The 22,604-nt window shown below is 34.1% G+C and overlaps 1 protein-coding gene across 5 annotated transcripts in view; it reads left to right on the top strand.

The window, feature by feature from the left end:
• LOC128986927 (uncharacterized) overlaps positions 1–22,604 on the top strand; it is an 82,854-nt gene that overhangs the window by 9,510 nt on the left and 50,740 nt on the right. For all 5 annotated transcript variants that reach the window (XM_054407543.1, XM_054407542.1, XM_054407540.1 and 2 more), the window contains exons 2-3: positions 5,888–6,049; positions 9,977–10,102. In XM_054407543.1, coding sequence (XP_054263518.1) covers positions 5,900–6,049; positions 9,977–10,102 — 276 coding nt within the window. In that variant the 5' untranslated portion in view covers positions 5,888–5,899. The remainder of the gene's footprint in view (positions 1–5,887; positions 6,050–9,976; positions 10,103–22,604) is intronic.

Genomic DNA, 22,604 nt, shown 5'->3' with positions numbered 1-22,604 from the left:
ACACCCTCATCTCCCCTTACATGACTCACATTCTTGGGAATGCCATTCCAAAATACCAACTGACCTGCCATGGTTAGGCCTTCCACATTCCTACAGTAGGCCTATATTAACCATGACATCATTTTGTCCACTTGTTTATATTGAAATATAAAAAAAAAAAACGTTCCAGAGGTCAATTCGCTCCATCTCCAAGAATATGACTCACATTCCATGGAATGTCTAACCAATGCTGACCTAGTGAGATCATCCCCTTTACAACCATGATTTAACTAACTTAAACCCTTGTTATTTTTAATATGCTAAATCTTGTATGAGACAAAATTAAAAATTAAACTAGTGGCTTGTAGGAACATAAGTCCCTAAAAAGCTTACATGTTAAACAAATTAGGTATTCTAATATAAAAAAAACTTGGAATCTAATTATCGGGGTAGCGGATTTTTATCTCCCTGGAATTTTACCCTCTGGGCAAACGTGATGTCACAAACCAGGGGGTAAAATTCCGGCCGCGAACTTTTGAGTTTCGCGACATCAGCTCCGTGGATTAAATGCGGAATTAAACATATATTTTCACGGTTGTGAATTTAATCAGGAGAACACATCAAATTATAAAAACCTAGAGTGTACGGCCCGGATTTTTAAATTTTAGCCTGGGTAAAATTCCAGGGGGATAAAATTCCGGCGACCCTATTTATCTATGTGTCAGGATAGATATCCTTGTTCAAAACCTCTTTTGTGTAAAAAACATATTTTTGTTTGTCTTTATTGCTTGATGTTATTTTAAATAAATAATTTCAATGGCTCGAGAGGTTTAACCCTGCTAAAGACAGAAAACATGTTTGTGTATAAATATTGGTTTACTAAGGTAGCTTTGGTCTTTTGGTTAGTGATAAAAAGGCTTCCCTGATTGAAATATTGGAAATAGTCTTCGTCAAATATATGAAAAGACAAATAAAGAAGATAAGCTTACAACCGCTAAATTAGCACCCCGCCCGACCCATTATTATATCTAAGTTTATAATCCTTTTGTAAAGGGTTAATTAACTACTGCAAAACAAAGGCATCCTATTGACCAAACTTAGGCTAACCCTAGAGTTGTATCTGATCAACATTAAAAAACTGCTATTAGAGTAGTGTAAGTTTATGTTTCCTCCTAAAGGTGCGATTGATTTTACATATTCTATAAAAAAAGGGCCTAATCAACGCCTAAGTTAATTACTAACTATTTTGCGACTGGTTATGGTGCCATTACCCAGTTATCGAACCCAATCACAAAATTACTTTTCATCAGCATCTTCGACATTCATATTTTTGGATAGTTTTAAGAAACGGAAACTACATCTAGGCTAGGCTTTACTGTTATATATGGATGCTTCCTTTACTACCGTGCTTATTATTATAACCTTTTTGCTTGGAGCAATAAATTACAAAGTACCTGGTTAAAATTTCCTCCAAACAATATTATTTTTCGCCCATTGGAACTTGTCATAGTAATTACTAAATGAATAAATACCTGTAGGACTAACATATTTCATCTTTATTACCAGGTTGCTTTCTAAGAGTGGCCGTTGAGTCTATTCCACTTCATACAAAATATTGATTAAACACTACAATAAATCTCAAATATAAATGTTAGTGTAGATGTACAAAAACACTTTAGAATAAATCTTTGACATATGTTTTGAAATCAAAACAAAAGATCTTGAATCGTTTATTATTTAGTCAATGTGGTTATTTCATGTTAAACATTCTTTCTACACAACAACAACCTTCAAATTAGAAAGAAAAAACTTCATTATTTTTTCAGCTTTACTGAGTTTAATTCCTTTGATATGAGCCATCTCCTATGATTCTACTACTTATCATACGCCTAACTAATTTAGGCCTACTTAAAAATACACAAGTTTGCAAATTGCACAGTAAAACAATTGATTTCAACGTTCTAAGACGTAACTAAATGTCTTAATTATTGTAGGTAACGTTATCCCTGGTTTTATATAGTACAATGCAGAATTTACTGGAAAATGAGTAATCCATATATATATTAGAATGCTATTCTTACGGGGAACATTTTACGTTGTACCTAATTTTGTGTTAACAATTTGGGAATTTCACTATTTTTCCCACCGTCACGGGACCGAGACCTTTAATTAGGGCCCTCTCCCGTCGTTCTACGACTTGTTAGTCGCCCACAATTTTGACGCAAAGAACCGGCTTACGTAATTAATACAGATAAGAATAAAAATTGCTTCAATACGTTTTTGGGCTTCCTCAGCGCCCGCGGGATTGCCGTCCGGTACTAGGCAGCCCAAATCCGGTACTGTATTAGGAAATTCGAATCCGGTTAAGCAGTTTCAAAATGTTTGGTATTGGTTGAAAAAAACGCAATTTCTGGTACCTAATATAGCCTATATATTTTTATAATTGACTCCAAACCCTGAAAATCAAATGAGGAAATATTGGCAATCATTTTAATAACAACAAATAAGGCTTAGCCTACTACATACCTATAAATATATTTTACAGATTAATTCATAACCTAACCTTAACCGTTCGGTATTTGGTATACCTTAACAATTTTTTGAATTTTCTCTGTAACCAATCATTGTACAAAAACACAATGATATATACTTATGAATTTGTGTTTTAAGGGTAAAAAAATGAGAAGGCCAACACCCCATTTTTACCCCATAAAACTAATTGCGGGGTTAAACCCCGTTTCCATGGTCCGATCATGCTGGGTCGCGAAATTTTTCAACCTTATCCCGCTGAAAAAAATCTTAAAAGTAGTTAGGCCTAAGTGCCAAAAATGACCAAATTATTAGGTAGAACAACCTAACTTAAACTTAATTTAAACTAACCTAACCTTACCCATGCTCAGGTTAATAAGTAAAGTGCCAAAAATGACAGAGTTAGGTTAGTATTAAGATATTGACACATTTACCGGTCAAATGTGCCAATATTTAGTGAATTTTAATGCTTTTCACGATTTTCAATTGCGTTTTTCGGGGTAAAATAAGTTAGGTGTTTGCCGAAAGTGGAAGAGGAGTTAAGTGTTTGAAATGGCCTAAATAATGAGAAAAATATCCTTTACTTAAAGTAAAAAGAAGTTGGGTACAGTTTCTTAACTACTTATTAGTTAAGTTATATTGCAATTTTTTTTACCTTATCTAACGAAATTAGGCTATTTTAAGCACTTTTTCTTCTGGCACTTTTGAGGGCAAATCTTAGTGCTTCAATTTTTTTTAAATTTTTTATAATTTTTTTATTATTTAATATTAATAACTTAATAGGCTACTAACCTAACTTGATCTTACTTAACCTTGGTTTACCCAAAAATCGGTCATTTTCGTTGCTTTGCTAACTTAAATTAAGCATGGGTTAGGTTAGGTTAGATTAAGTTACTTAAGTTGGATTAAATTTAATTTGGTTTACCCAAAATCAGTAATTTTCGCCACTTTGCTATTTTTTACAGCTTTTCAAACCTGGTTTTCTGGGTAAATCAGCATTTTTTGCCGTAAGTGCTCAAGAGAAAATGTGTTTGGATGGTCTAAGTTAAATAATAAGAAAAGGACATAAATAAAAATAAAACTGTCAAAAAAATGTTTCAAGCCCCAAAAATCTCCCATTTCTAGCGGTTTTTGAGATTTCAAGGATGAAATAGGGGTTTCCCCCAATATTGCCAGAAGATAAAAGTGCTTAAAATAGCCTAATTTTGGTCGATAAGGTAACATTCAATATATATACCTACCATAAGTTACTTAAAACTTATAGGCCTACTTAAGTTCAGTATTACTGACATCCGCACTAGTGCTCGAGTAAGTTACTTACCCGCAGTACTATTCTGATAATAGACCGATCCGAAAACTAAGTACAAGGCAAAAATGTGGTTCGGATTCCATTATAAACTTATAACTTAATGTAGTTGCCAATTGAATGTATGGGGTAAATCTCTAATATGGCATTATAACGGTCCTAATTGGTTGTGTGTTCGCTTTCTGGTTCAGTTATCCTTAAAAATTTTACTATGTATGTTTCTGAGCACAATGCCTCCCCCCCCCACCCCGGAACGGCCGCGCGGTCGTGCTGGCTTCAACAAAACTCAAACGTGTCCTCTCCTTAATGTTAAATCCTCCATGGTCCAGCAGACAACTCCAAAGCGATGTTTTATTAGATCACTCAGCAAGCGCAAAATGGCCTTACTTGCCCCATACTTATATGTAGGCTAATAACATCCACTCCACACCGTGGTTCTTAGGTTTCTTGCAAATCGATTTTATGCAACGTGGTTTTCTAAATTAACATTGCTGTTTTGTTTAAATACCCTTCAGCACTCCCATATTGCTATAAAAAAGGGTATTGCCATTGATTCTGATTCTAAATTAAGTAAAAGTCAGCGATGTATTTGCTTGCGTTAACGCATACAAAACACCGCTAGTGCTTAAAGAATATTACAGCTAGCCAAAGACATTATCTCCCACGTAAATAAATGCAAAAATATTGCACAGTATGCAACTCAGACAACCGGCGATTATCTTGTGTAGATAACTATATTGTTCTATTATGGTTACCAATTTCCCCGTTGTGTTTGAAATAAATTTTAATTTATTAGTGTGTTTTGGCTTTTAGCAGTGGCCTAACGGAAAGAATATTCAATTTATTTTTGTCTCTTCAAGAAGGTACCTAATATTTATATTAATTATTTTACAAACAAACATAAATCTCGGATACTAAGCCCATCTAAAGTATCCTCGAATGGTCCTCTTAGTCCGGGCCTGGCTCTGTGATTAGAATTTTATAGCAAAGAATCACAAATTCACAAGCCAATAGAAATCTATTGCCAGATTTGCAATGTTTGCGGACGAGTGAGACAGTGGTGCATTGATCTTTAAAACTACCCAAACGATGATCAAACCATGAGGATGATAAGGTTAGGCCTAATCTAGTGACTGACCAACTAGTGATGAAAGTGAACACGTAAACAAACCAATTGTCTAAGAAACTCTGTCTATGAGAAAGGTCATACATAACTGTTGTGTTTTGGTAAGTCAAGGGAGTGATTCTCGTTGATTTACTCTAATGTGGCCAAGCAATAAACTAGAGTGGCATTGCAAAATGTTACAAAACTAAGACGAACAGTCGGGGGAAACCCTGACAACGCTAGTACAAGTACTTGGAAAGTCGAACCCGGGAGCTCTCTGGCAGTTTTTGTATGGGAGGGTTTTTATAGTGCAGATTTGCCACCGGGTGACTACCAAGTGCACCTATGATGAAGATGTGACTTGCTAGACAATGCGATAGCACGCTGTATTTTAAGCTGGTATTAACTATGGGTTCATGCTGGAGGCAGTGAATTTCAATGGAGGGGCTTAGAAACGTTTGTGCCATGCTATGTCTCAATTTGCATGGATATTATTTAGATAACTAGTTTAGAGTAGGGTATAGGCCTACCTAATGTTACCTTTTGGTATGTAGTGGCACTTTTTATTTTGTTCTTTTGTTTCTAAGTGTCTTACTTTCTGAACTGCCCTTCTCATAGTAAAACTTGATCAACTATAATTCTTTTTAAGCGTCAGCCTTTATTATTCGTCATTGTGCTAAATCACCTTTAGTAGCCTTATAGAGGTTTCTAACTTTTTTTTTGCCTACTATACGGAGGTACTAGGCCCACATGGTGGAATGCAAGCATATCGGCATTGTAAAAGAGCTATCGGTAATAGTGATCACAATTTTGTACACGTTTAGCAAATTTCCCATGTAGGGAAAGCTATTTCTTTCTCTTGTACTAATTGTCTGTTAGGTACTGATTATTGATGGAAAATTTCCATAATCTGTCCAGCAATATAAAGTTATGGACCAGCAATGACTATTGGTTGTTTCATTGTACAGGTGCAGTAGAAGATGTCGGAGATTGCTGAAAGCTTTGCGTCTTCGCTGAGTGAGCTGACAGTGAACAGCAAGCCGCACATCAACATGTTGACCATGTTGGCGGATGACCACTTGGAGTACGCTCCGATCATCACTGAAACCGTGCTCACTCATCTGCAAAAGGTCAATATAGATTTAATTATTTAATACCTTAGTTATCTAATCATTAATACTCCTGTCTCAACACCAAAGAAACAAATAGGCCTACATATCACCCCCATTCATTACAGCTGTTTTCCTACAGGTTTACAAGGTTGCTGCCACCACTCACAAAAGTTGCACTTTGGCCAGACATTTAATTTAAATGCTTATCTTGGTCCTGTATCAAAACTAAATTACACAGATACTCATGCTGATGTGACTCGATGACTATCGGTAATACAGTAAAATACCCCACACAAAAAATAATAGTTGGTCAAAAGCTATAATGATTTAAATTTGGAATAGTGATACTAAATAAACATAGTTTTACAATACATTAATCACAATCCACTGAGAATCAAGTGATGTAGGCCTAAACTAACAGATAAGATTTTAGTCAGCCAGATCTAAATTTTAGTCTCCCGATTCCATATTTAGTTAAGAAGATTGCTCAATAACTGACTTAGATGATGAAAACCCCAACTATTCCAGTGATAGTGTTTTCAATTAACACAATATCTATTCATCATTTATGTTGGCTGTTAATGTTATGTAACAAAAGATAGTCTCTATTACATGATTATTAGGTGTTTCAAAACTCCTAAATTACTGGTACTCAAAAAGATAGAACAAGGATACAATTGCAAAACATTATTTTCATTGGCATCAACACTTGTTTTGAAGGTATTGATTATTGCAACCTTGGATACTTGTGGAAAACACGCTTCTTGTTACACAACAAATACAACAATGTTTCTTTGATAGTTCCACATTGCCTTTAAGCTCCACTTAATAAAAAATAGAAAACTTAAATATTGATAAAACCCTAACTATTTTGAAAGTAGTAATATTTAAGATTTAAATTAACATTTTAATGAACAATTTTTAAAAGTACCAGTATAGTTAATTGAATCCTGATTGAAATTGTATCAACCAATTTAAAAAAAGAAAACTTTTGGTTAAGTAAAAACCAATCAACATTTCTGATAAGTTGTCATTACAGTAACCAATCAAGATAACACAACCTTTATAACCTTTATAAAACTATGTAACTAGTTATAACTTGGGTTAAAATCATGAACATAACTTGCGAATATTTTTTTCAACAAAAAGGCATATTTATTTTCAAATGTCAATCAACATATCTTGCAGATTTACAAGGATTTTACAAATTGTCTTTAAAAGGAGCTTAAGGTTAAACCCTAACTGTACATATGCATATTTATTTTTTTGTAATATAAGTAGCTTTTTTCTATTAAGAAGAACCATGATATATTTTTAAATACATGTGTTTTAGTACTAGCTTATTAGTTGTGTAATATTTTGTAAAGTGAACATTTATTTGTTCATTAAACTTCTTCAAACCGAAATGTGTTTTGATTTTCATGTCTTTCATAGACTTCCCAATAGAATTCCCAATAATAGGCCTAGTCAACAAACAGTTTGGGCCTACTGTGAAAAATATTTTTTTTAAATGTAGGAGACATGAAGAAAATGTAAAATTTCATGGACATTTAGTAGACTTAAAGCTAGAATGGTGGATCAGTAAAAACACTCATATCTTCAGTAGGGGCTAAATAGTTTCTTCTATTTTGTTTAATCTAATTTTACCATGGAAGCTCATGATGATTACCATAAACAAGAGGACTTTAAATATGCCTAATTACCGAGCTGCATTAGACAAAAAGAATTTTAGTTTTTCAGACCCCTGTTTATAATGTATGGAATAGGGGTTTTTATAGCCTCTTATTTTCCAAGTAAAAATACTAGATAATTATGTTCAAGACTAGAAATGTTCTTTCATGGGCTTTTAACAACTGTTTTAAGTGTAATAATGAGTAAAGTGTAGACCTACCATTATACAATTTGGAAGCTTCTAAACCAAACTTCAACATATATGTACCAAAAAAGTACACAATAATTAAAAAAATACTCCTTCTCATTGAACATGGGTCAGGAATTCTAAGTATTTTCTCTAAGACAGGATTTTAAGTCCAGAATTTAAAAGTTCCAAGTACAGTTGCCTCTGAAAGAGTTTAAGTGCTTTGCTTAGTAATTTTGATGTAAATTAAAAAACTTAATTCCTTTTTTAACAATTCATATTATCTCTCAGTAAGACCATAAGTTATTAGAACTCATAAAATGAACTTGGAATAATTTATAATAGAGAATAAGAGCAGTTATTTCTCAGCAAATGTTATGCCCAGCTTTTCAAAACAATAGGTTAAAAAGTATTTAACTTGTAACTCAATTTGTAAATGTGTTTATCATAATTTAAAAGAAAATCTGTATGATATGGGAGCTATTGCTAAGGTTGTGAGGTAAAGCAAAGCAGTGATTGGAGCCATGGAAGTGAAAGCAGCAAGTTTCCACTCAACTGTAGAATGCCAGCTTGGCAGCAGTGACTCATCACCAGTGATAAGACTGACTGATAGTGCCATCATTATAATACAATAATTGCCTTCAGTGTACATTAAATTCCTACTGTTAGTTTATTTTTTTTAAATAAAACTTACTTTGGATCATTGCATATCTTTATTTCCTTAGTTTGGAACTTAGAATTGTGACAAAAAAAGAGGGCAAAGAAATATTTAAGATTTGCCCAAGACCATACATAAAACTATGCTTGAAGTATCTCTCTGTAATAGCCACAGTGTTTAAATGGCTCTTTTGATACTTTGATGCCAAAACTTCAAGAAGTAATATTTTGGAATTAAAAAAAATATAGTAGCCTACATGAATTTGTTGAAAAATTAGTGCATTCTTTCAAAGAAATAAAATCAAAACAGCAGACTAGTAAATAAAAAATCTGCATCTTGCAAATAAAAGCTATCTTGGCAACAATAGGTTTTCAATTTAAAGGAAAATATGAAATATCAAATACCAGCAAATGTTAATGTACTAGGATATAACAAGGAAATATTCCAACCTCGTGGAATCTTTAATAAACACAGAGATGAATAATTAACTTGATTTATATAAATAATAAGATTTTTTTCCTTGGACAAAACCAAGAAATTGATTGGAAATCCTGTACATTTTGATTAGACTAAGAAAATGTATAACAATTTTATAATAAGACAATTAAGTATAATGCTTAATTGTGTTTCTTTACTGGATTTTCAATTCTGTGTTACAAACATCAATAGCTTTAATAAGTGGTAATTATAGTCATCAACAACCTTCCTAAACTTGTTATTAGGTTAGGCTTTAAAAGGTAAATAGTTTGGGTTTTGGTCAATCAATACAGCAATGACATTTTAGAGATTAACCAAACCCAATTATAGAAAAAAAACTGTGTATAATTTCTAGTTTGAAGACAGACTGTATTCTAGTAGTAAATATTATGGTAGTGGCTAGCAAAATGAACATTTAAGTGGTCCTGAAGTGGTGGTTGCTGGTCTCTAGCAATGATGCCCAGGTGAGTATTATCGTAGTTTTTTGTATTTATTCCAAGAGGTTGTAGAGTAAACAACAATAAGCAAGGGTGTATAACTTCAGTTTATTCTTCATGTGGTTAAATATTTTTTTTTTTTTCAAAATCACTCAGTATTTTAAATATAGGCCTACTCTTGGATTTGATTTTGACTGTTTAATTTTGATTAGACTTTTTTTAATATCCTTTTTGTGTAATTTCAATTAATTATAGATGCTGCTATAGAGAAATCTAAAACAAAATGTACAAAGTATGTAGTGTTTGATTAAAATAGATCATCTATTGATTTTTTGTGCTTTCAAATCAACTTGTACATTAGTTCCTATCAATTGATTTTGTAATAGATTCAAACTTTATTTACACTATCAAACTTTGGAGACATGATGAAATCTTCCTGATGATGAGAGAAGGTCCACGTGGGAGTAGCTTGGTCTCTCTCAGGGCAACGGGAAGACATGTTGTGTGTGTTGTAGGTACCTCCTGAGATCAAACTTCCTGTGTTGTACCTTATCGACTCCATAATGAAGAATGTAGGCAAGGCATACATCAACCTCTTCACTCAGAACATTGTCCAGTGCTTCACTGCCACATTTGAAAAGGTGAGTCAAAAATATCCTATCTTTAACCACGCAAAATCAACTGAACTGTTGGTAAAACTTTATTAAGCTGTAAATCTTAAAAGTTAAGGGCGTAATGTGGGTCTATTTTTTGAGGACACATTTTTATTTCCGTAATTTGATACAGTTTAATTGGGTATCTACTACTCCAGGAAAAGTCCCCGATATTTCAAACAATTTATTAAAAATAAATATTTTTCTAAACAAAATTTTCAAGCGTTAGACGTATGTATAAAGATCACAGCATTCTTTAGCAAGTGTTGGACGTATATATTCGCTGCATCAAAAGTGTCAACCTTAACCATCAAAAACCTTACCCTTGAAAATCAACCTTAACCATCAAATAGATGTGGAAAAACATCAAAATTTCAAAATCAATTTTTTAACCCCAACTTAATTATTAACGGCGTAGTGAGTAGGAGTAAGCCACCACTCAGGAAGGGTTAAAGTTTATGCAAAACAAGTGAGTTTCTAAAGATTGCTAGTAGTTGTTCTGTTAACTTAATTCAGTAAATCATTTCACTGTCAACCGTGATGTAGCAAATCATCAGCCCAACGTCTTATCAGCTGAGAACATTGTATCTTGTACCAACCCTTTGAGATTGTATTTTTTTTCTTCATTTTTCGGCGAGTATAGGTCGCCATTTGAGCAGTTTCTTGACTGCACAAATGGCGCCCGGCTACCTATACTCGCCATTCAACTGCAAAGGGTTAAATATTTAAATATTTCATTATACTTTACTAGGACACAGCACCAAATTTGCCATGGTAGTATTAAAAAGGGGTGGTCTAACCAGGCCGGCAACCGCCTAGGGCCTGGAGCTCCAAATAACTTATGAAAGTTAGAATAATTTTTTCTCACTTACAAAAATACCCCTGCCGCAGCAAACCTGCCGACTAAGCGAATTACCATTTGTCTGAATTGTTTTTAATCAAATCTATTTAAATAACATTATGTTTAACGAGTACCTAGGTTTGCTGCTACAAGGAAACTAATAAAGTGTGTTTTTTAGTAAAATATTAATATAATAAAATAGTATAAAATAAATAAATAAGCCAAGTTTGATCAAAATATATCCATAAACAGGCAAACTACAACATTTTACAATATTCTCCATAAGAATTTTAAATTTACAATTTTTTGAATTTTCTCCGTTACCAATAACCGTACAAAAAAACTTTGATACACTAAATTGTTTGTTTTTTCAGCTCTTTCAAAGGTCTTGAGATAAATTGGGAAATTATGTGTTTTGAGGGTCAAAAATGAGAAAAGCCATTTTTTACCCCATAAAACCCCCATAAACCCCCGTTCCCATAGTCTGATCATGCTGGTTTGCGAACTTGTTCGAATAAACGTAGGTTTACACGTTTATACCAAATTTCATAAAAATAAAACCATTTTGCTCGAGTTATCGTGCTAACGGACATACATATATGAATTTGAACGGATAGTGTCTTTGGCCTCTAGGGACCTCAAAATGAAAAAATTATATCGGTCCCGGGTCCATGTCTTACCATGAGTACTACGGTAATAGCTTATTCCCTATATGGTAATATATGGATTTTTATCCCATATAACCCTGTTCCCATGGTCTGATCATGCTGGTTCGCTAACTCATTCAAGATTATCTCGCCCTACACATTCAAGACAAATTTCATCAATATCTGACAAAATTACTCAAGTTATCGTATTCAATGACACATATATGTGATGGTGTTTTTGGCCTCTTGGGACATCAAAATGAAAATTTAAATCGGTGCTGGGCCTAGGTCTTATTGTGCCACCTATGGTAATAGCAACTTCCCTATAGGGAAATTTGCTAAAGGTACGTAGTTATGTCTCCGCGATAGCTATGGATGTTCATTATTTGGCCGCAATTGGAGGTGTGATGATTATGTTTTTTTGAACATGGGAGATGCTCTCAATTTTATCACAATCACTGAAGACGATAATTTTTGTTGTTATGGTAGGGCTCGATGATGATTTCCTCGCCCAGAGGGATTCATACAATTTTACTGAGATCTCAGGGTACGATGATAATGGCCTCGTGATTGTGGGAGATGAACAAAATTTGCTACCTATTAGTCACCTGCGAAGGTTGTCCAGCCATCATGAAAACCGAAAATCTTGTTTGCATTTGATGACTGGGAAAAAGACCACATTAACTTTACACAAATTATATGAGACCAGGCAATTTTTTATTTTGAATAGTCACCAATAAAATAGGCCATTCCTAATAATTAAAATTTTTCTCATTTTGTGTTGACCTGTTAAAAGAATATTGTGATTGCGGAATCAGTATTTATAAAAAAAAAAACAAAAAACAACACCTACATAACGTTTTAAGCAAGAATACCTTCCCTGCTGTACCTCTTTTCAGTTAGTTGTACATGATTAAACATATTTTTCGAATAGTACAGTCAGTTCTCCCATACCTTTATTAAAAAGTATTAAGTTAGGTAGGCCTATCTTAAAGTAACATTACATGTTATAAAAACCATGTACAGTACAATGTTTTACTGTGGTTCTCATAACCCTCAAATGCCCTAAACAGTTGCAGGTACAGAATCTCCTATGGTTTCACCAAACGGAATGTCCACACATAAAATTGGCTTTTTTGTCAAATCTACAGTAAAAGGCATTATGAAAAATAGACATCATAAATACACTTCCCTTGAATAAAAAAACCTTTGTAATTCACTTCAACCGCTCTAGGAGGTATCAGTTTGGAGAATCAATAAATATTTGTATTGACACATCACTGTTTTTAATGAGTTAATCATAAATTGCAGGTTTAAGAATTAGTTTTTTATTTTCTGCTTATAATAATATTTAAAAAAAAGTATAGGCCTACTTGTGTCAGACAATATTACAATAATCACAAATTTTGTTCCTTTAACTGAGTATAATTTATTAAATAACTAAAATAGTAAACAATGTTAGCGCTAAAACAGCATAGTGGGAGTTGAAACGAAAACAGGTTGGTTAAAGTTTGGTATGAAAAGTATGGCCTGAACTACCAGGAATTACTCATGAATTTTTTCTGGTTGGCCTAGTGGACACCCTGAGAAAGCGTCTGCAAAGATTTTGCGACTTGAATATTCATGCTTACTCCGTGATCGTGGAGGACGAACAATTATAGCTTCTTGCCCGCAGAAGATGTTTAAGATTTTTCTGCGATGGTTATAAACTATAAGAATGTTTCCATGACCACGGGAGATCATGATCATGTTTACATAAACGTTTGATGAATTTAACATTTTGCCGTGATTACAGAAAACGATAACCATGTTTTTTCCATGACCATGGGAGACGATCAATGTCTACATGACCGAGGGAGAGGTTTTGAATTTTGCCACGATCACAGCTTCAGCCTTCTTTAATAACGATTCTTATTACTGTGATTTTAAGTTTTAAAATTCTTTCTGTTAGCGATTCGGATATTTGGAGTTCTACTGTATATACTACTTGAGTAAACTGTAAACTATATAGAAACAACCACAGTAATGATTAAGTATACTGCAGTAGCGAAATAATAGACATAGATTTTTAATGCTGTTTACTGATAAAACTTGTGATAAGATTGGCTTTATTGGACACAAAACCATCTTCATACAACTCAAAGAAGAGTTTATTTTGAAGAAGCTGAAGGAAGATAAATTTTTGTTTATAACACTAAAGCATTATAATATATTTTCTCTCTCCAGCCACTTCAAGGGGTTTAGTTCATACAAAACATAAACTATATTTTAACTTTAAGGCCCAGCGCACACGGTGTGACTGTTTTAACAGCAACCGTTGCAAACCAGTTGCGACTGCAACCAGTTTGCAACTGAAACAAAGCTTCTGTCCGCACACGGTGCAACTGTTTTACAACTACAGTTGCGTATATTCTGCAATCAGTGGAGTTAAAATTGTAAGTGCAGTGACGTTGTTTTTAAGGCCTTGCTTGTTTTTAAGTGTTTTTAAGTACAATAACAACGTCAGACTCAGACGAAGAAGACGTTATTAGTTATTATGAATACCGAAGACACCGTAGGGTACAGAGGGAGCATTGGGTTCACCCTTATTTGAGCAATAACGTCAGGCGTAGGCTGTTTGTAGCAGCTAGAGAGCTGTCACAGTCGGATAGGAAATTTAAATCTTGAATGGGTTGTTTACCTTAATTATTTATGACAACCGCAAACAAAATAGACCGAGAGCAAAAATATATTTTTCACCTCACTATGATGTTTTTAACTGTTTTAATTGGTGGCTGAACGTTTTGCTGGCCAAGCCAGCTGTCATTGTCAGTTGGGGACCAAGCAGGTTTTTAGATCCCTAGGGCCGCAAAATCAACTGTCCGCTTACTTTCTTAAAACATGAATGCATATTAAATACACAAGCAGTATCGCCATTTCCTAGCAACTATTATTTATTATTTATTGCTGATTCTTCAATGATTTTTTCACATAACCTTTAAAGGTTGTAGTTCTGTTTAACTACATTCTTATTGTGGTGAATAGTTAGTTGTAATATGTTGTAGTGTGGTGAAATATATTTTTCTTCACCCCACGGCTAGAGAACATTATAGCAAAGTAGTAGTAAATATGAAACAGTCCTCAAGAGTTGGCTGTCATTACCAGTAATGTAGTGTTTAGTGGTTATGGTAAAATTAAATTTATAATATTTAATTAATTAAATTAATTGATTAGTTTTCAAATAAATAAATTAATTAATTTATAACATTACCTGGCAAACCCAATTCAATAGACACATCTTGCCATGCTTTACCAGTCAAATCTTTCCTTGAATATTCTGGCAGTTTGTAGTTGTACAGAACTTCATGTTTCTCTACTTCTCCAACGAGCTTCCAAAGTTGAATTCTTGATCATTCATTTTGAGATAAACACTATACGGCCGTCAAAATATCAACAAATTTCCACCAAAACACCACAAAACACCCCGTGGTCTCGTGCAACTGGAGTCTGCAACGCAACTGCAACGTCGGGCCCACCGTTGCATGTGACTGGTTTCAAACTTTTTTGAAAATCGCAAACAACCAGTTGCGTTGTGTGCGGCTCCCCATTGCAATACATTGCCGATGTCGCAAAACAGTTGCAAGCGCAACTGGTTTGCAACGACAGTTGTAAAACAGTCACACCGTGTGCGCTGGGCCTAATACTAGTGAAACGATTCAAGCTAGCTTAAATGATCAGACTTTGGTGGCCCATAGGATCATCCACTATATTATTGTTGAACCTACAAAACACACTGTGAAATAAGCATTATACTGTATGATGCTGTACACATTTTTGTATAATGGCAATAATTCAGAAGGAAAATGTCTCCTAAATTTTTAACTTTAGGATCAAAGTTGTGCAACACAAATATTTGTTAAATAATGATTGGATTGATTAATAGCTTTGGCGTGTTTGTTAAGTTTTACCGACTTTTCAATTGGTTTTACTTTAATATGATTTTATTATGTGTTGTAGAGTTTATCAGCATTAATTTATGTTTAGTTAATTAGGTTGAATGTAATATATCTGGAGTATAATAAAACAAGTTAATCTACTAAAAGGTCAAACAGCAAACTGCAGATGACATCTTCTTCCTCTACTCCTGCTGGCTCCATTGTGTCCTGTTTTTCCAAGCATGAACATGTTTGTTTTACTTTTCATACTGGTAAAACAATTTAGTCATCAAGCATATGTATAAATTGAACATTATAAAAAAATGGCCAAATTAAAAGTTTATTCTTCTATTATCTTTAAAGTTCTTGTATTAAATGTTTTTAAATCTTGTGTAATAATGCAGGCAGCTTGTTGATTTAATGTTACAGTATTACAAATTCTGATTTATATTGAATTTATCTATGTACGACACAAACCAACAGTGGTAACTAAAATAGGTACACACATATTGTACACAATATAATAATTGTAGGTAATTGTATGTACACAACAATGGTGCAGAAAAAACAGAAATTGCAAGGTTCAACACTCGTAAGATTTGAAAAAAATGATACAAGAGCAATATTGAAAATTGAGTGGTTCGAAAAAGAGAGAATCAAAATTGTCTAATAGTACAGGGGCTATTCATAAAGCAATGAACATTCTGAAATAGAGTGGCAAAAGGCACTTAAAGGGCAACTAAAATGCTACCTTTATACATGAACTAAACTGGAGTTCCTTATCATCGGAAAGCGCTGTGCTGTTAACCAGGTCTTCATTTTATGAAATGTGAAAGTCACCTAGACAAAGGTCTGGATTGAAAGATGGTTAACGTGAAATCTCCCATCGAATAAATAAAGGAGATCTTATATGCATTTGCTGTAAAAGGTTGGACATTTGTCATGCCAAATAAAAATTTCAGGTGTCAACTTGCCCCCCCTTAACATTGAGCAACGTTTGACATTACCGCTCAGAAAGTTAGGTACTTCTATTCTAGCCGGTTCCTACATCCAATACAATACAGGACAATACCTCTTGTCAGAAATTGTGAAAAAATTGACGAGCCTTGTCGGGCAAGAATTGCATTATGTTATTTAGATTTCTGTAGTCTCAGTCTTCAACCGCTATTGATGCCTATTGCCATGGATGTGAATGTAGTTAAGTTTTTGGGCATAGAAAATGTGCGCAAGGGGTAGAGAAAGCTTGCAGGTGGTCTTATAATATATTAAAATGTTACCCATGGTGTAGGCCAACTGTCCCTACATTCATTTGTCTTGTTTGAATCAGCAGGGGTGCCATAGGGGGTTCATTGCCAGATTTTTTAGGGGAGGGATTTTGAAAATAATTTGATAATTGGGGGGGGGGGGTGGGATTCCAGCCAGTTGGTTATGAGCTCATAGAAGATTTATTACACTTTTGTACCTTTAATTTATTACTGGGGAGGTTATACAATCACAATCCATTTAAAATAGTTTTATGAGGGTTATTAAATCTAGTAATAATATCTTAATGTGAATTTTCACTTCTGAGGGCATGGGAACAATTTACTGCCTACTGTTTTTAAAGTAGCATATTCAACTTTTATCTGCAGTAATATTTATAACTTAAAATATGTTTTATGATATTTTATCTGATTCATCACAAGTATTGTTTGCATGCATATAGTTTGAGCTTGTCATTATGTCCTCTCATTATCTCAATGGACATTGATAAACTCTCACTGCACATATGCTGGTGGTGGGAAAATGTGTAAGGCTTTCTGCAAACTAAGCCACATGTGCATTTTTTTTATCAAAACCCTTCTGGCTACACATGTCAATTGGCAATAGTAATAATAAGGGTTCAATCCCCTTTCAACAGAATCATAATCACAGAACATGATTCATATCTGATTGGAGTGTCGATTTTCTTTAACAAGTTTTTTTTATATAACGGCGATACTCATCCCATATGGCTGGAAACGACCAGAATATTGGTGTACGAAGCAAGGAACACAAGGTTGGTCTCAGATCTGAACTAGCACTCATGGCGATGACAGGAGCACAATGGATACTTAATTTATGGATAGCCCTCGCAGAAACAAAGGCTCTGCTGACGTCTACAAGATCAAGATTTAAATAGTTGCTAGATTCTAATGACAGAAATCTCTAGGATGTCAGAAGTCAATGGCCAAAGTGGGAAATGTCCAGTTCATTTAAAAATATAGTTACTATTCTGGAATACTATACAGTACTATAAAAAAATAAAAATAGATTTTTAACAGAAAATAATATTCCTTAGAAAAACACTGGAACCACTTTTTTGTGTCCTAGTACGCCCAGGATTGTTTTTCACATTACTTCCGGCTAGAAGACCGAGGGGTTAAGGCACTATCATCTAGATAAAATTCATTGGTGATTTGGCGAGATTTGAACCACTTAAGCATTACATAATTCAATATGTTGATGTTAAATAACGATACATATATTAAACATGTATGTAGACATTTCTGGAGCAATTTTTGGAAAAATTAGAACCTAATTTCTGTTTACTTGCAAATGTCCAAGGTGTCATAGTTTTACTTTGTTGATGAAATGTGTGCACTAACTCGATATTTATCGACATTAAAAATAAAATGTAGTTTGACTTCAAAATACTAATACTATTATCCAAGTTCAATAAATGACAAGAACTCATCTGGTTGTTGTTTTGACCATCGGTTTCTGTGAAGTAAAAACTGGACTATCACCTGGAAAAAACTAACCTCTCTGTCTGATAGATTTAAGTGCTGGCCAAGCAAGCAACTTCCTTCCAAAGATGGGGATTAACTATGTTTCAAATGAAGAACTAGATCTTTGTCCAGTGGGAATGATCACTGCATAGGCACAATCACAGCATGAGGCTTGGTAGTGACTGCTAGTCAGTTGTGTTGTCCTTGTTCTGTCAAACAAGACTACTGTTTCCAGATTTGATGTTTGAAATACAGAGTAGGTCGATATTGTGGGAAAGATATTAATCAAATGTCCCCTCCGATAGAGAGGCCCAGGATTTGTTACCACAAACTGCATTTATTGCTTTAGAACCCCTGTAAATACCCACTAGTCAAAATGTCCGGGGCTAATCTTGACCTCCTGTTAGTCTACCTTACCAGACCACCAGCCACCCATTTACCCCTTTAACGAACAGAATAGACTCAAGGAATAAGGCTATTAGTGGGGTTGGTCGGTTCTGCCTCACTTTAATACACTATTGAATGTCGACCTTTTGTTAGAAAGCAACATTAATTGTTTGCCCAGTGACCAAATTGGTATCTGGGTCCAGAAACGATCCCCCTTGGAATTGAACCAGCCGCCTCTACATCTGAAGGCAAGCACTATAACCACTCGGCTACCCAGTCAATGTGCAAAGTCCATTAGAACTAATTATTAAATACCAAAATAAAGCTGTTGGTTAGAATTATTGTAGGATTTCATCATACTAAAAAAAAAAAAAAAACTCTTTCAGCCAAATGATTTCAAAGTTAAAGAAAACTATATCTTTATTTGTCTTTTTCAAATTAGTGACAGATTTGATACGAATATATCTAATTTTTTTATTTTTTATTAAGTATACCAAGATCATCCATAACATGAAATATCAGATATAAATAAAATATAAAATATCTTTATATAGATATAAAGATATAAATATCTTTTGCTTGACGAAAGTGATTAACCCTCACTTGCAACTGAATTTTAAATGTATAAAATGGGTTTTAAATATCAAGTTGTTATAGATCAATTCTTATTCTGAATAACTAATGTAATTTGAGACTATTTAAGTATATACAACAATTCTATCAGACTGCAGTTTTAACGGGAACTGAAGTAATTGCTAGTTTGAAATATCATTTGCAGTCCATTAAAAAGGCCACTGTAGGAGATGTCGGCATACTTGGCAATAAGACTGAGAGGCTGGGAAGATTGTCTTGGCAGTAACACTGGTGTGTTTCCTTAGCCAAATAGACGGAGATAAAATACTGTAATCAACAGTCAATCTAGGTCAACAATAAAGGTACTCCCAGTTCTACCAAACAACGATACGGATTGTTCTCCTTAAACATAATTAAAAGAATCCAGGTCTGAAATCTTATTCATCTAACTAGGCGATGGTTCCATTTATTGAAATATATAGGAAATTTATAATTGAACAAGATGCCGCACCCCCTTGACCTCTTCCCAACTTTCATAGTGACATGCATCAGTATCAGTAACCGGAGTTGCCAAAGTTATAATAAAGTATAACCAGACTTGGTGTCCAAGGTTCGAGATTACATCCCAAAGAAACGAGGAACCAAGATACAAGCGCAGCTGTTCACACTTGATAGCCAAAGGATCACTTGAAGTACCGTAATCTCAACTGCTAGTTGCCATAACTAGTCTTTATAATACCTACATTTGTTATAGGACTTAGCCACATGAAAAAGCCAGTGTTGAACGCTGTGGACTGGCTCATCAGTCCAAAGCCGAAGTAAAAAGCCATGTAGAGCATCATAGTTAGGCCACCCTCACACTCACAGACATGAATGAAACATGTCCCCCTTTCCCATTTTAAAATTAATATTTTTCGATCATGTTATTATAATTCTTAGGAAACATAGAGCTCGAAAACAAAATACACAATTATTGCTATGCATGATTACACAATCTCTGGGTATTTCAAAGACATAGTCAATATTAAAAAAAATCATCGCTATGACTCAATTCCTATCTAAATGGTAGAACATATAATGTTGAAATAACTCAATAAAAAATAAAATTAAGTCATTCAAACAGCCTCAGAAATATAAAATAATAAAGAGTACCTTAATACGGAGTACCTGAAGGATCTATTCTAGGGACATTCCTATTTTCATTCTTTTTAAACGACATGAGCATTGTTCTATCATGTAAACCAAGAAGTTAATTGTGTCTGTATGCTCACTATGCTAATGTAATTATTTCCTCCCCCACACTGGAAGACACGGAAATTTCTGCTTTCATAGAACCTGGAACTTTTAGCCAGATATCGAAGGAGCTAGAGAACCTAAGGCTACTATTGTACTAGGACGCTGGCGTCCGGGATGCTGGCGTCCGAGATGCTGGCGTCCGAGAAGCTAGCGTCCCACTTTGAGCCGAAAATGACGTGATTTGTGTTGGGACGCTAGCCTCTTGGACTGCCATTTTATTTCAACGTTTTGTCACTTTTTGTTTATATCTATTTAAATATCATTACGTTTAACGAGTACCCAGGTTTGCTGCTTTAAGGAGGCTAATAAAGTGTGATTTTAGGAAACTATTAATAGCTGAGTATAAACAAATTGACCAAGTTTGATCAAAATATATCCATACACAAGCAAATTCCAAAAGTTTTTCTATAAGAATAACATGGGAATATTTAATTTACAATTTGTTGAATTTTTTCTGTAACTAATAACATTATTAGTTAGTAACTAATAACTAATAACATACAAAAACATTTTAATATACAAAATTTTTTTGTTTTTAAGGTCGTTAAAATTGTCTAGATATAGAGATATTGGGAAATTTTGTGTTTTACGGGTCAAAAATGACAAAACCCCTTTTTTACTCCATAAACCCCATTCCCAAGGTCCGTTCATACTGGTTCGCAAACTCATTCAAGTTTATCCCTCTCTTCACCTTTAAGCCAAATTTCATCAAAATCGGACAAAAAGACATAGTTATCGAGTTAAGGACATATATATATATAATATTTAAATCTACATGAACGGGTTGTGTTTTTGGCCTCTTGGGACATCAAATCAAAAAAGTAGATTGTTCCCGGGTCCAGGTCTTACCATGTGACATATGGTAATAGAGTATTCCCTATATTCACGCACATGTCGAAAGAGAGCGTCTCAGATGCTAGCCGCCTAGTATAATGCGCCACATTTGAACCAATGCCCACAACCGATTTTGTGCATCCCAGGAGGCAAAAAGTCACTGGATGCTTGAATTTCAGTCTCCCAGCTGGGAGGCACAAAATCAAGCGTCCGGTGGCTTTTTTAGCATCCGACGCTGGTATCCCTAGTATAATCGCCCCCATTTTATTTAATGCCCCACTAGCGTCCCGGACGCCAGCGTCCCAGTATAATCCTACCCTAAAAAAATCATCACCTTTTTAAAACACCCCAGGATCAATGTCATCACTTAATATTAAATACTAGCGCACCTGTTGATCAAATTTGAGCAATTGCAAATTATTACAGGCGTTATTTTAAAACGAATAACACATTCGGTCATAATTTCCGATGAATTAAAACAGTCAACTCAAAGATAATGTAATCAATCACTCCACTCCAATTATCGAAACTGAAAACGAACTCACTCTGAAAACGAACGCTCCTGTGTATATCATGTGTTTACTATGAACAGCTGTTTTAGAATGCAATTAATACAAATTATTCGTCTGTTTAAGTAAACAAAATATTTTCTTCATAAGTAATACATTGGGGTGATCGCCTGTGGGGCAAAGCCCGAGGACATTTATTACAGGAATTGGGGAAAGGGGGCGTCTACACAAAAAATACTTAATTTTGACACATCGTTTGTAAAAATCCGTCTATTATTAACGGAGGAGTAGTGTTTCGTAGAAATCGCCTTCACGTATTATATATAAGGATGACTCACAACTTATCAAGAAAAAGACCAGCACAAACTTTTTGGGTTGAACAATAGTTGAATTAGAATGATCATAGGCCTATAAATAAAATAGTTTTTAAAATCAACTCTGAAAATTTCCCATTTAAAAAGTATCTCCTTACTGTAATGTCAAAACATTGAAAAATATTTACTTTGCGTTTAAATACCTCCTTTAGTGTCTATTTGGAGCGACAACTAAAATAAATTTAGATGAAATAATAACACCCCTGCTGCAGCAAACCTAAAGGAAATTTTCATTTACCTGGCTGGATTTCCACTAAAATATTCCCTTGTCAGTTAATAATATAGGGAAGGTAATAAGGTGTGGTTTTTAAAATTAAAATGTTGATATGAAATAAATAAATTTGACAAATTTGATTAAAATAAAT

The sequence above is a fragment of the Macrosteles quadrilineatus genome, unplaced genomic scaffold, assembly GCF_028750875.1.
Source record: "Macrosteles quadrilineatus isolate MER2022 unplaced genomic scaffold, UCM_ALF_1.0 Scaffold_2__2_contigs__length_208266976, whole genome shotgun sequence".
NCBI lineage: Eukaryota > Metazoa > Arthropoda > Insecta > Hemiptera > Cicadellidae > Macrosteles > Macrosteles quadrilineatus.
This window is presented reverse-complemented; position numbering and strand designations above follow the sequence as displayed.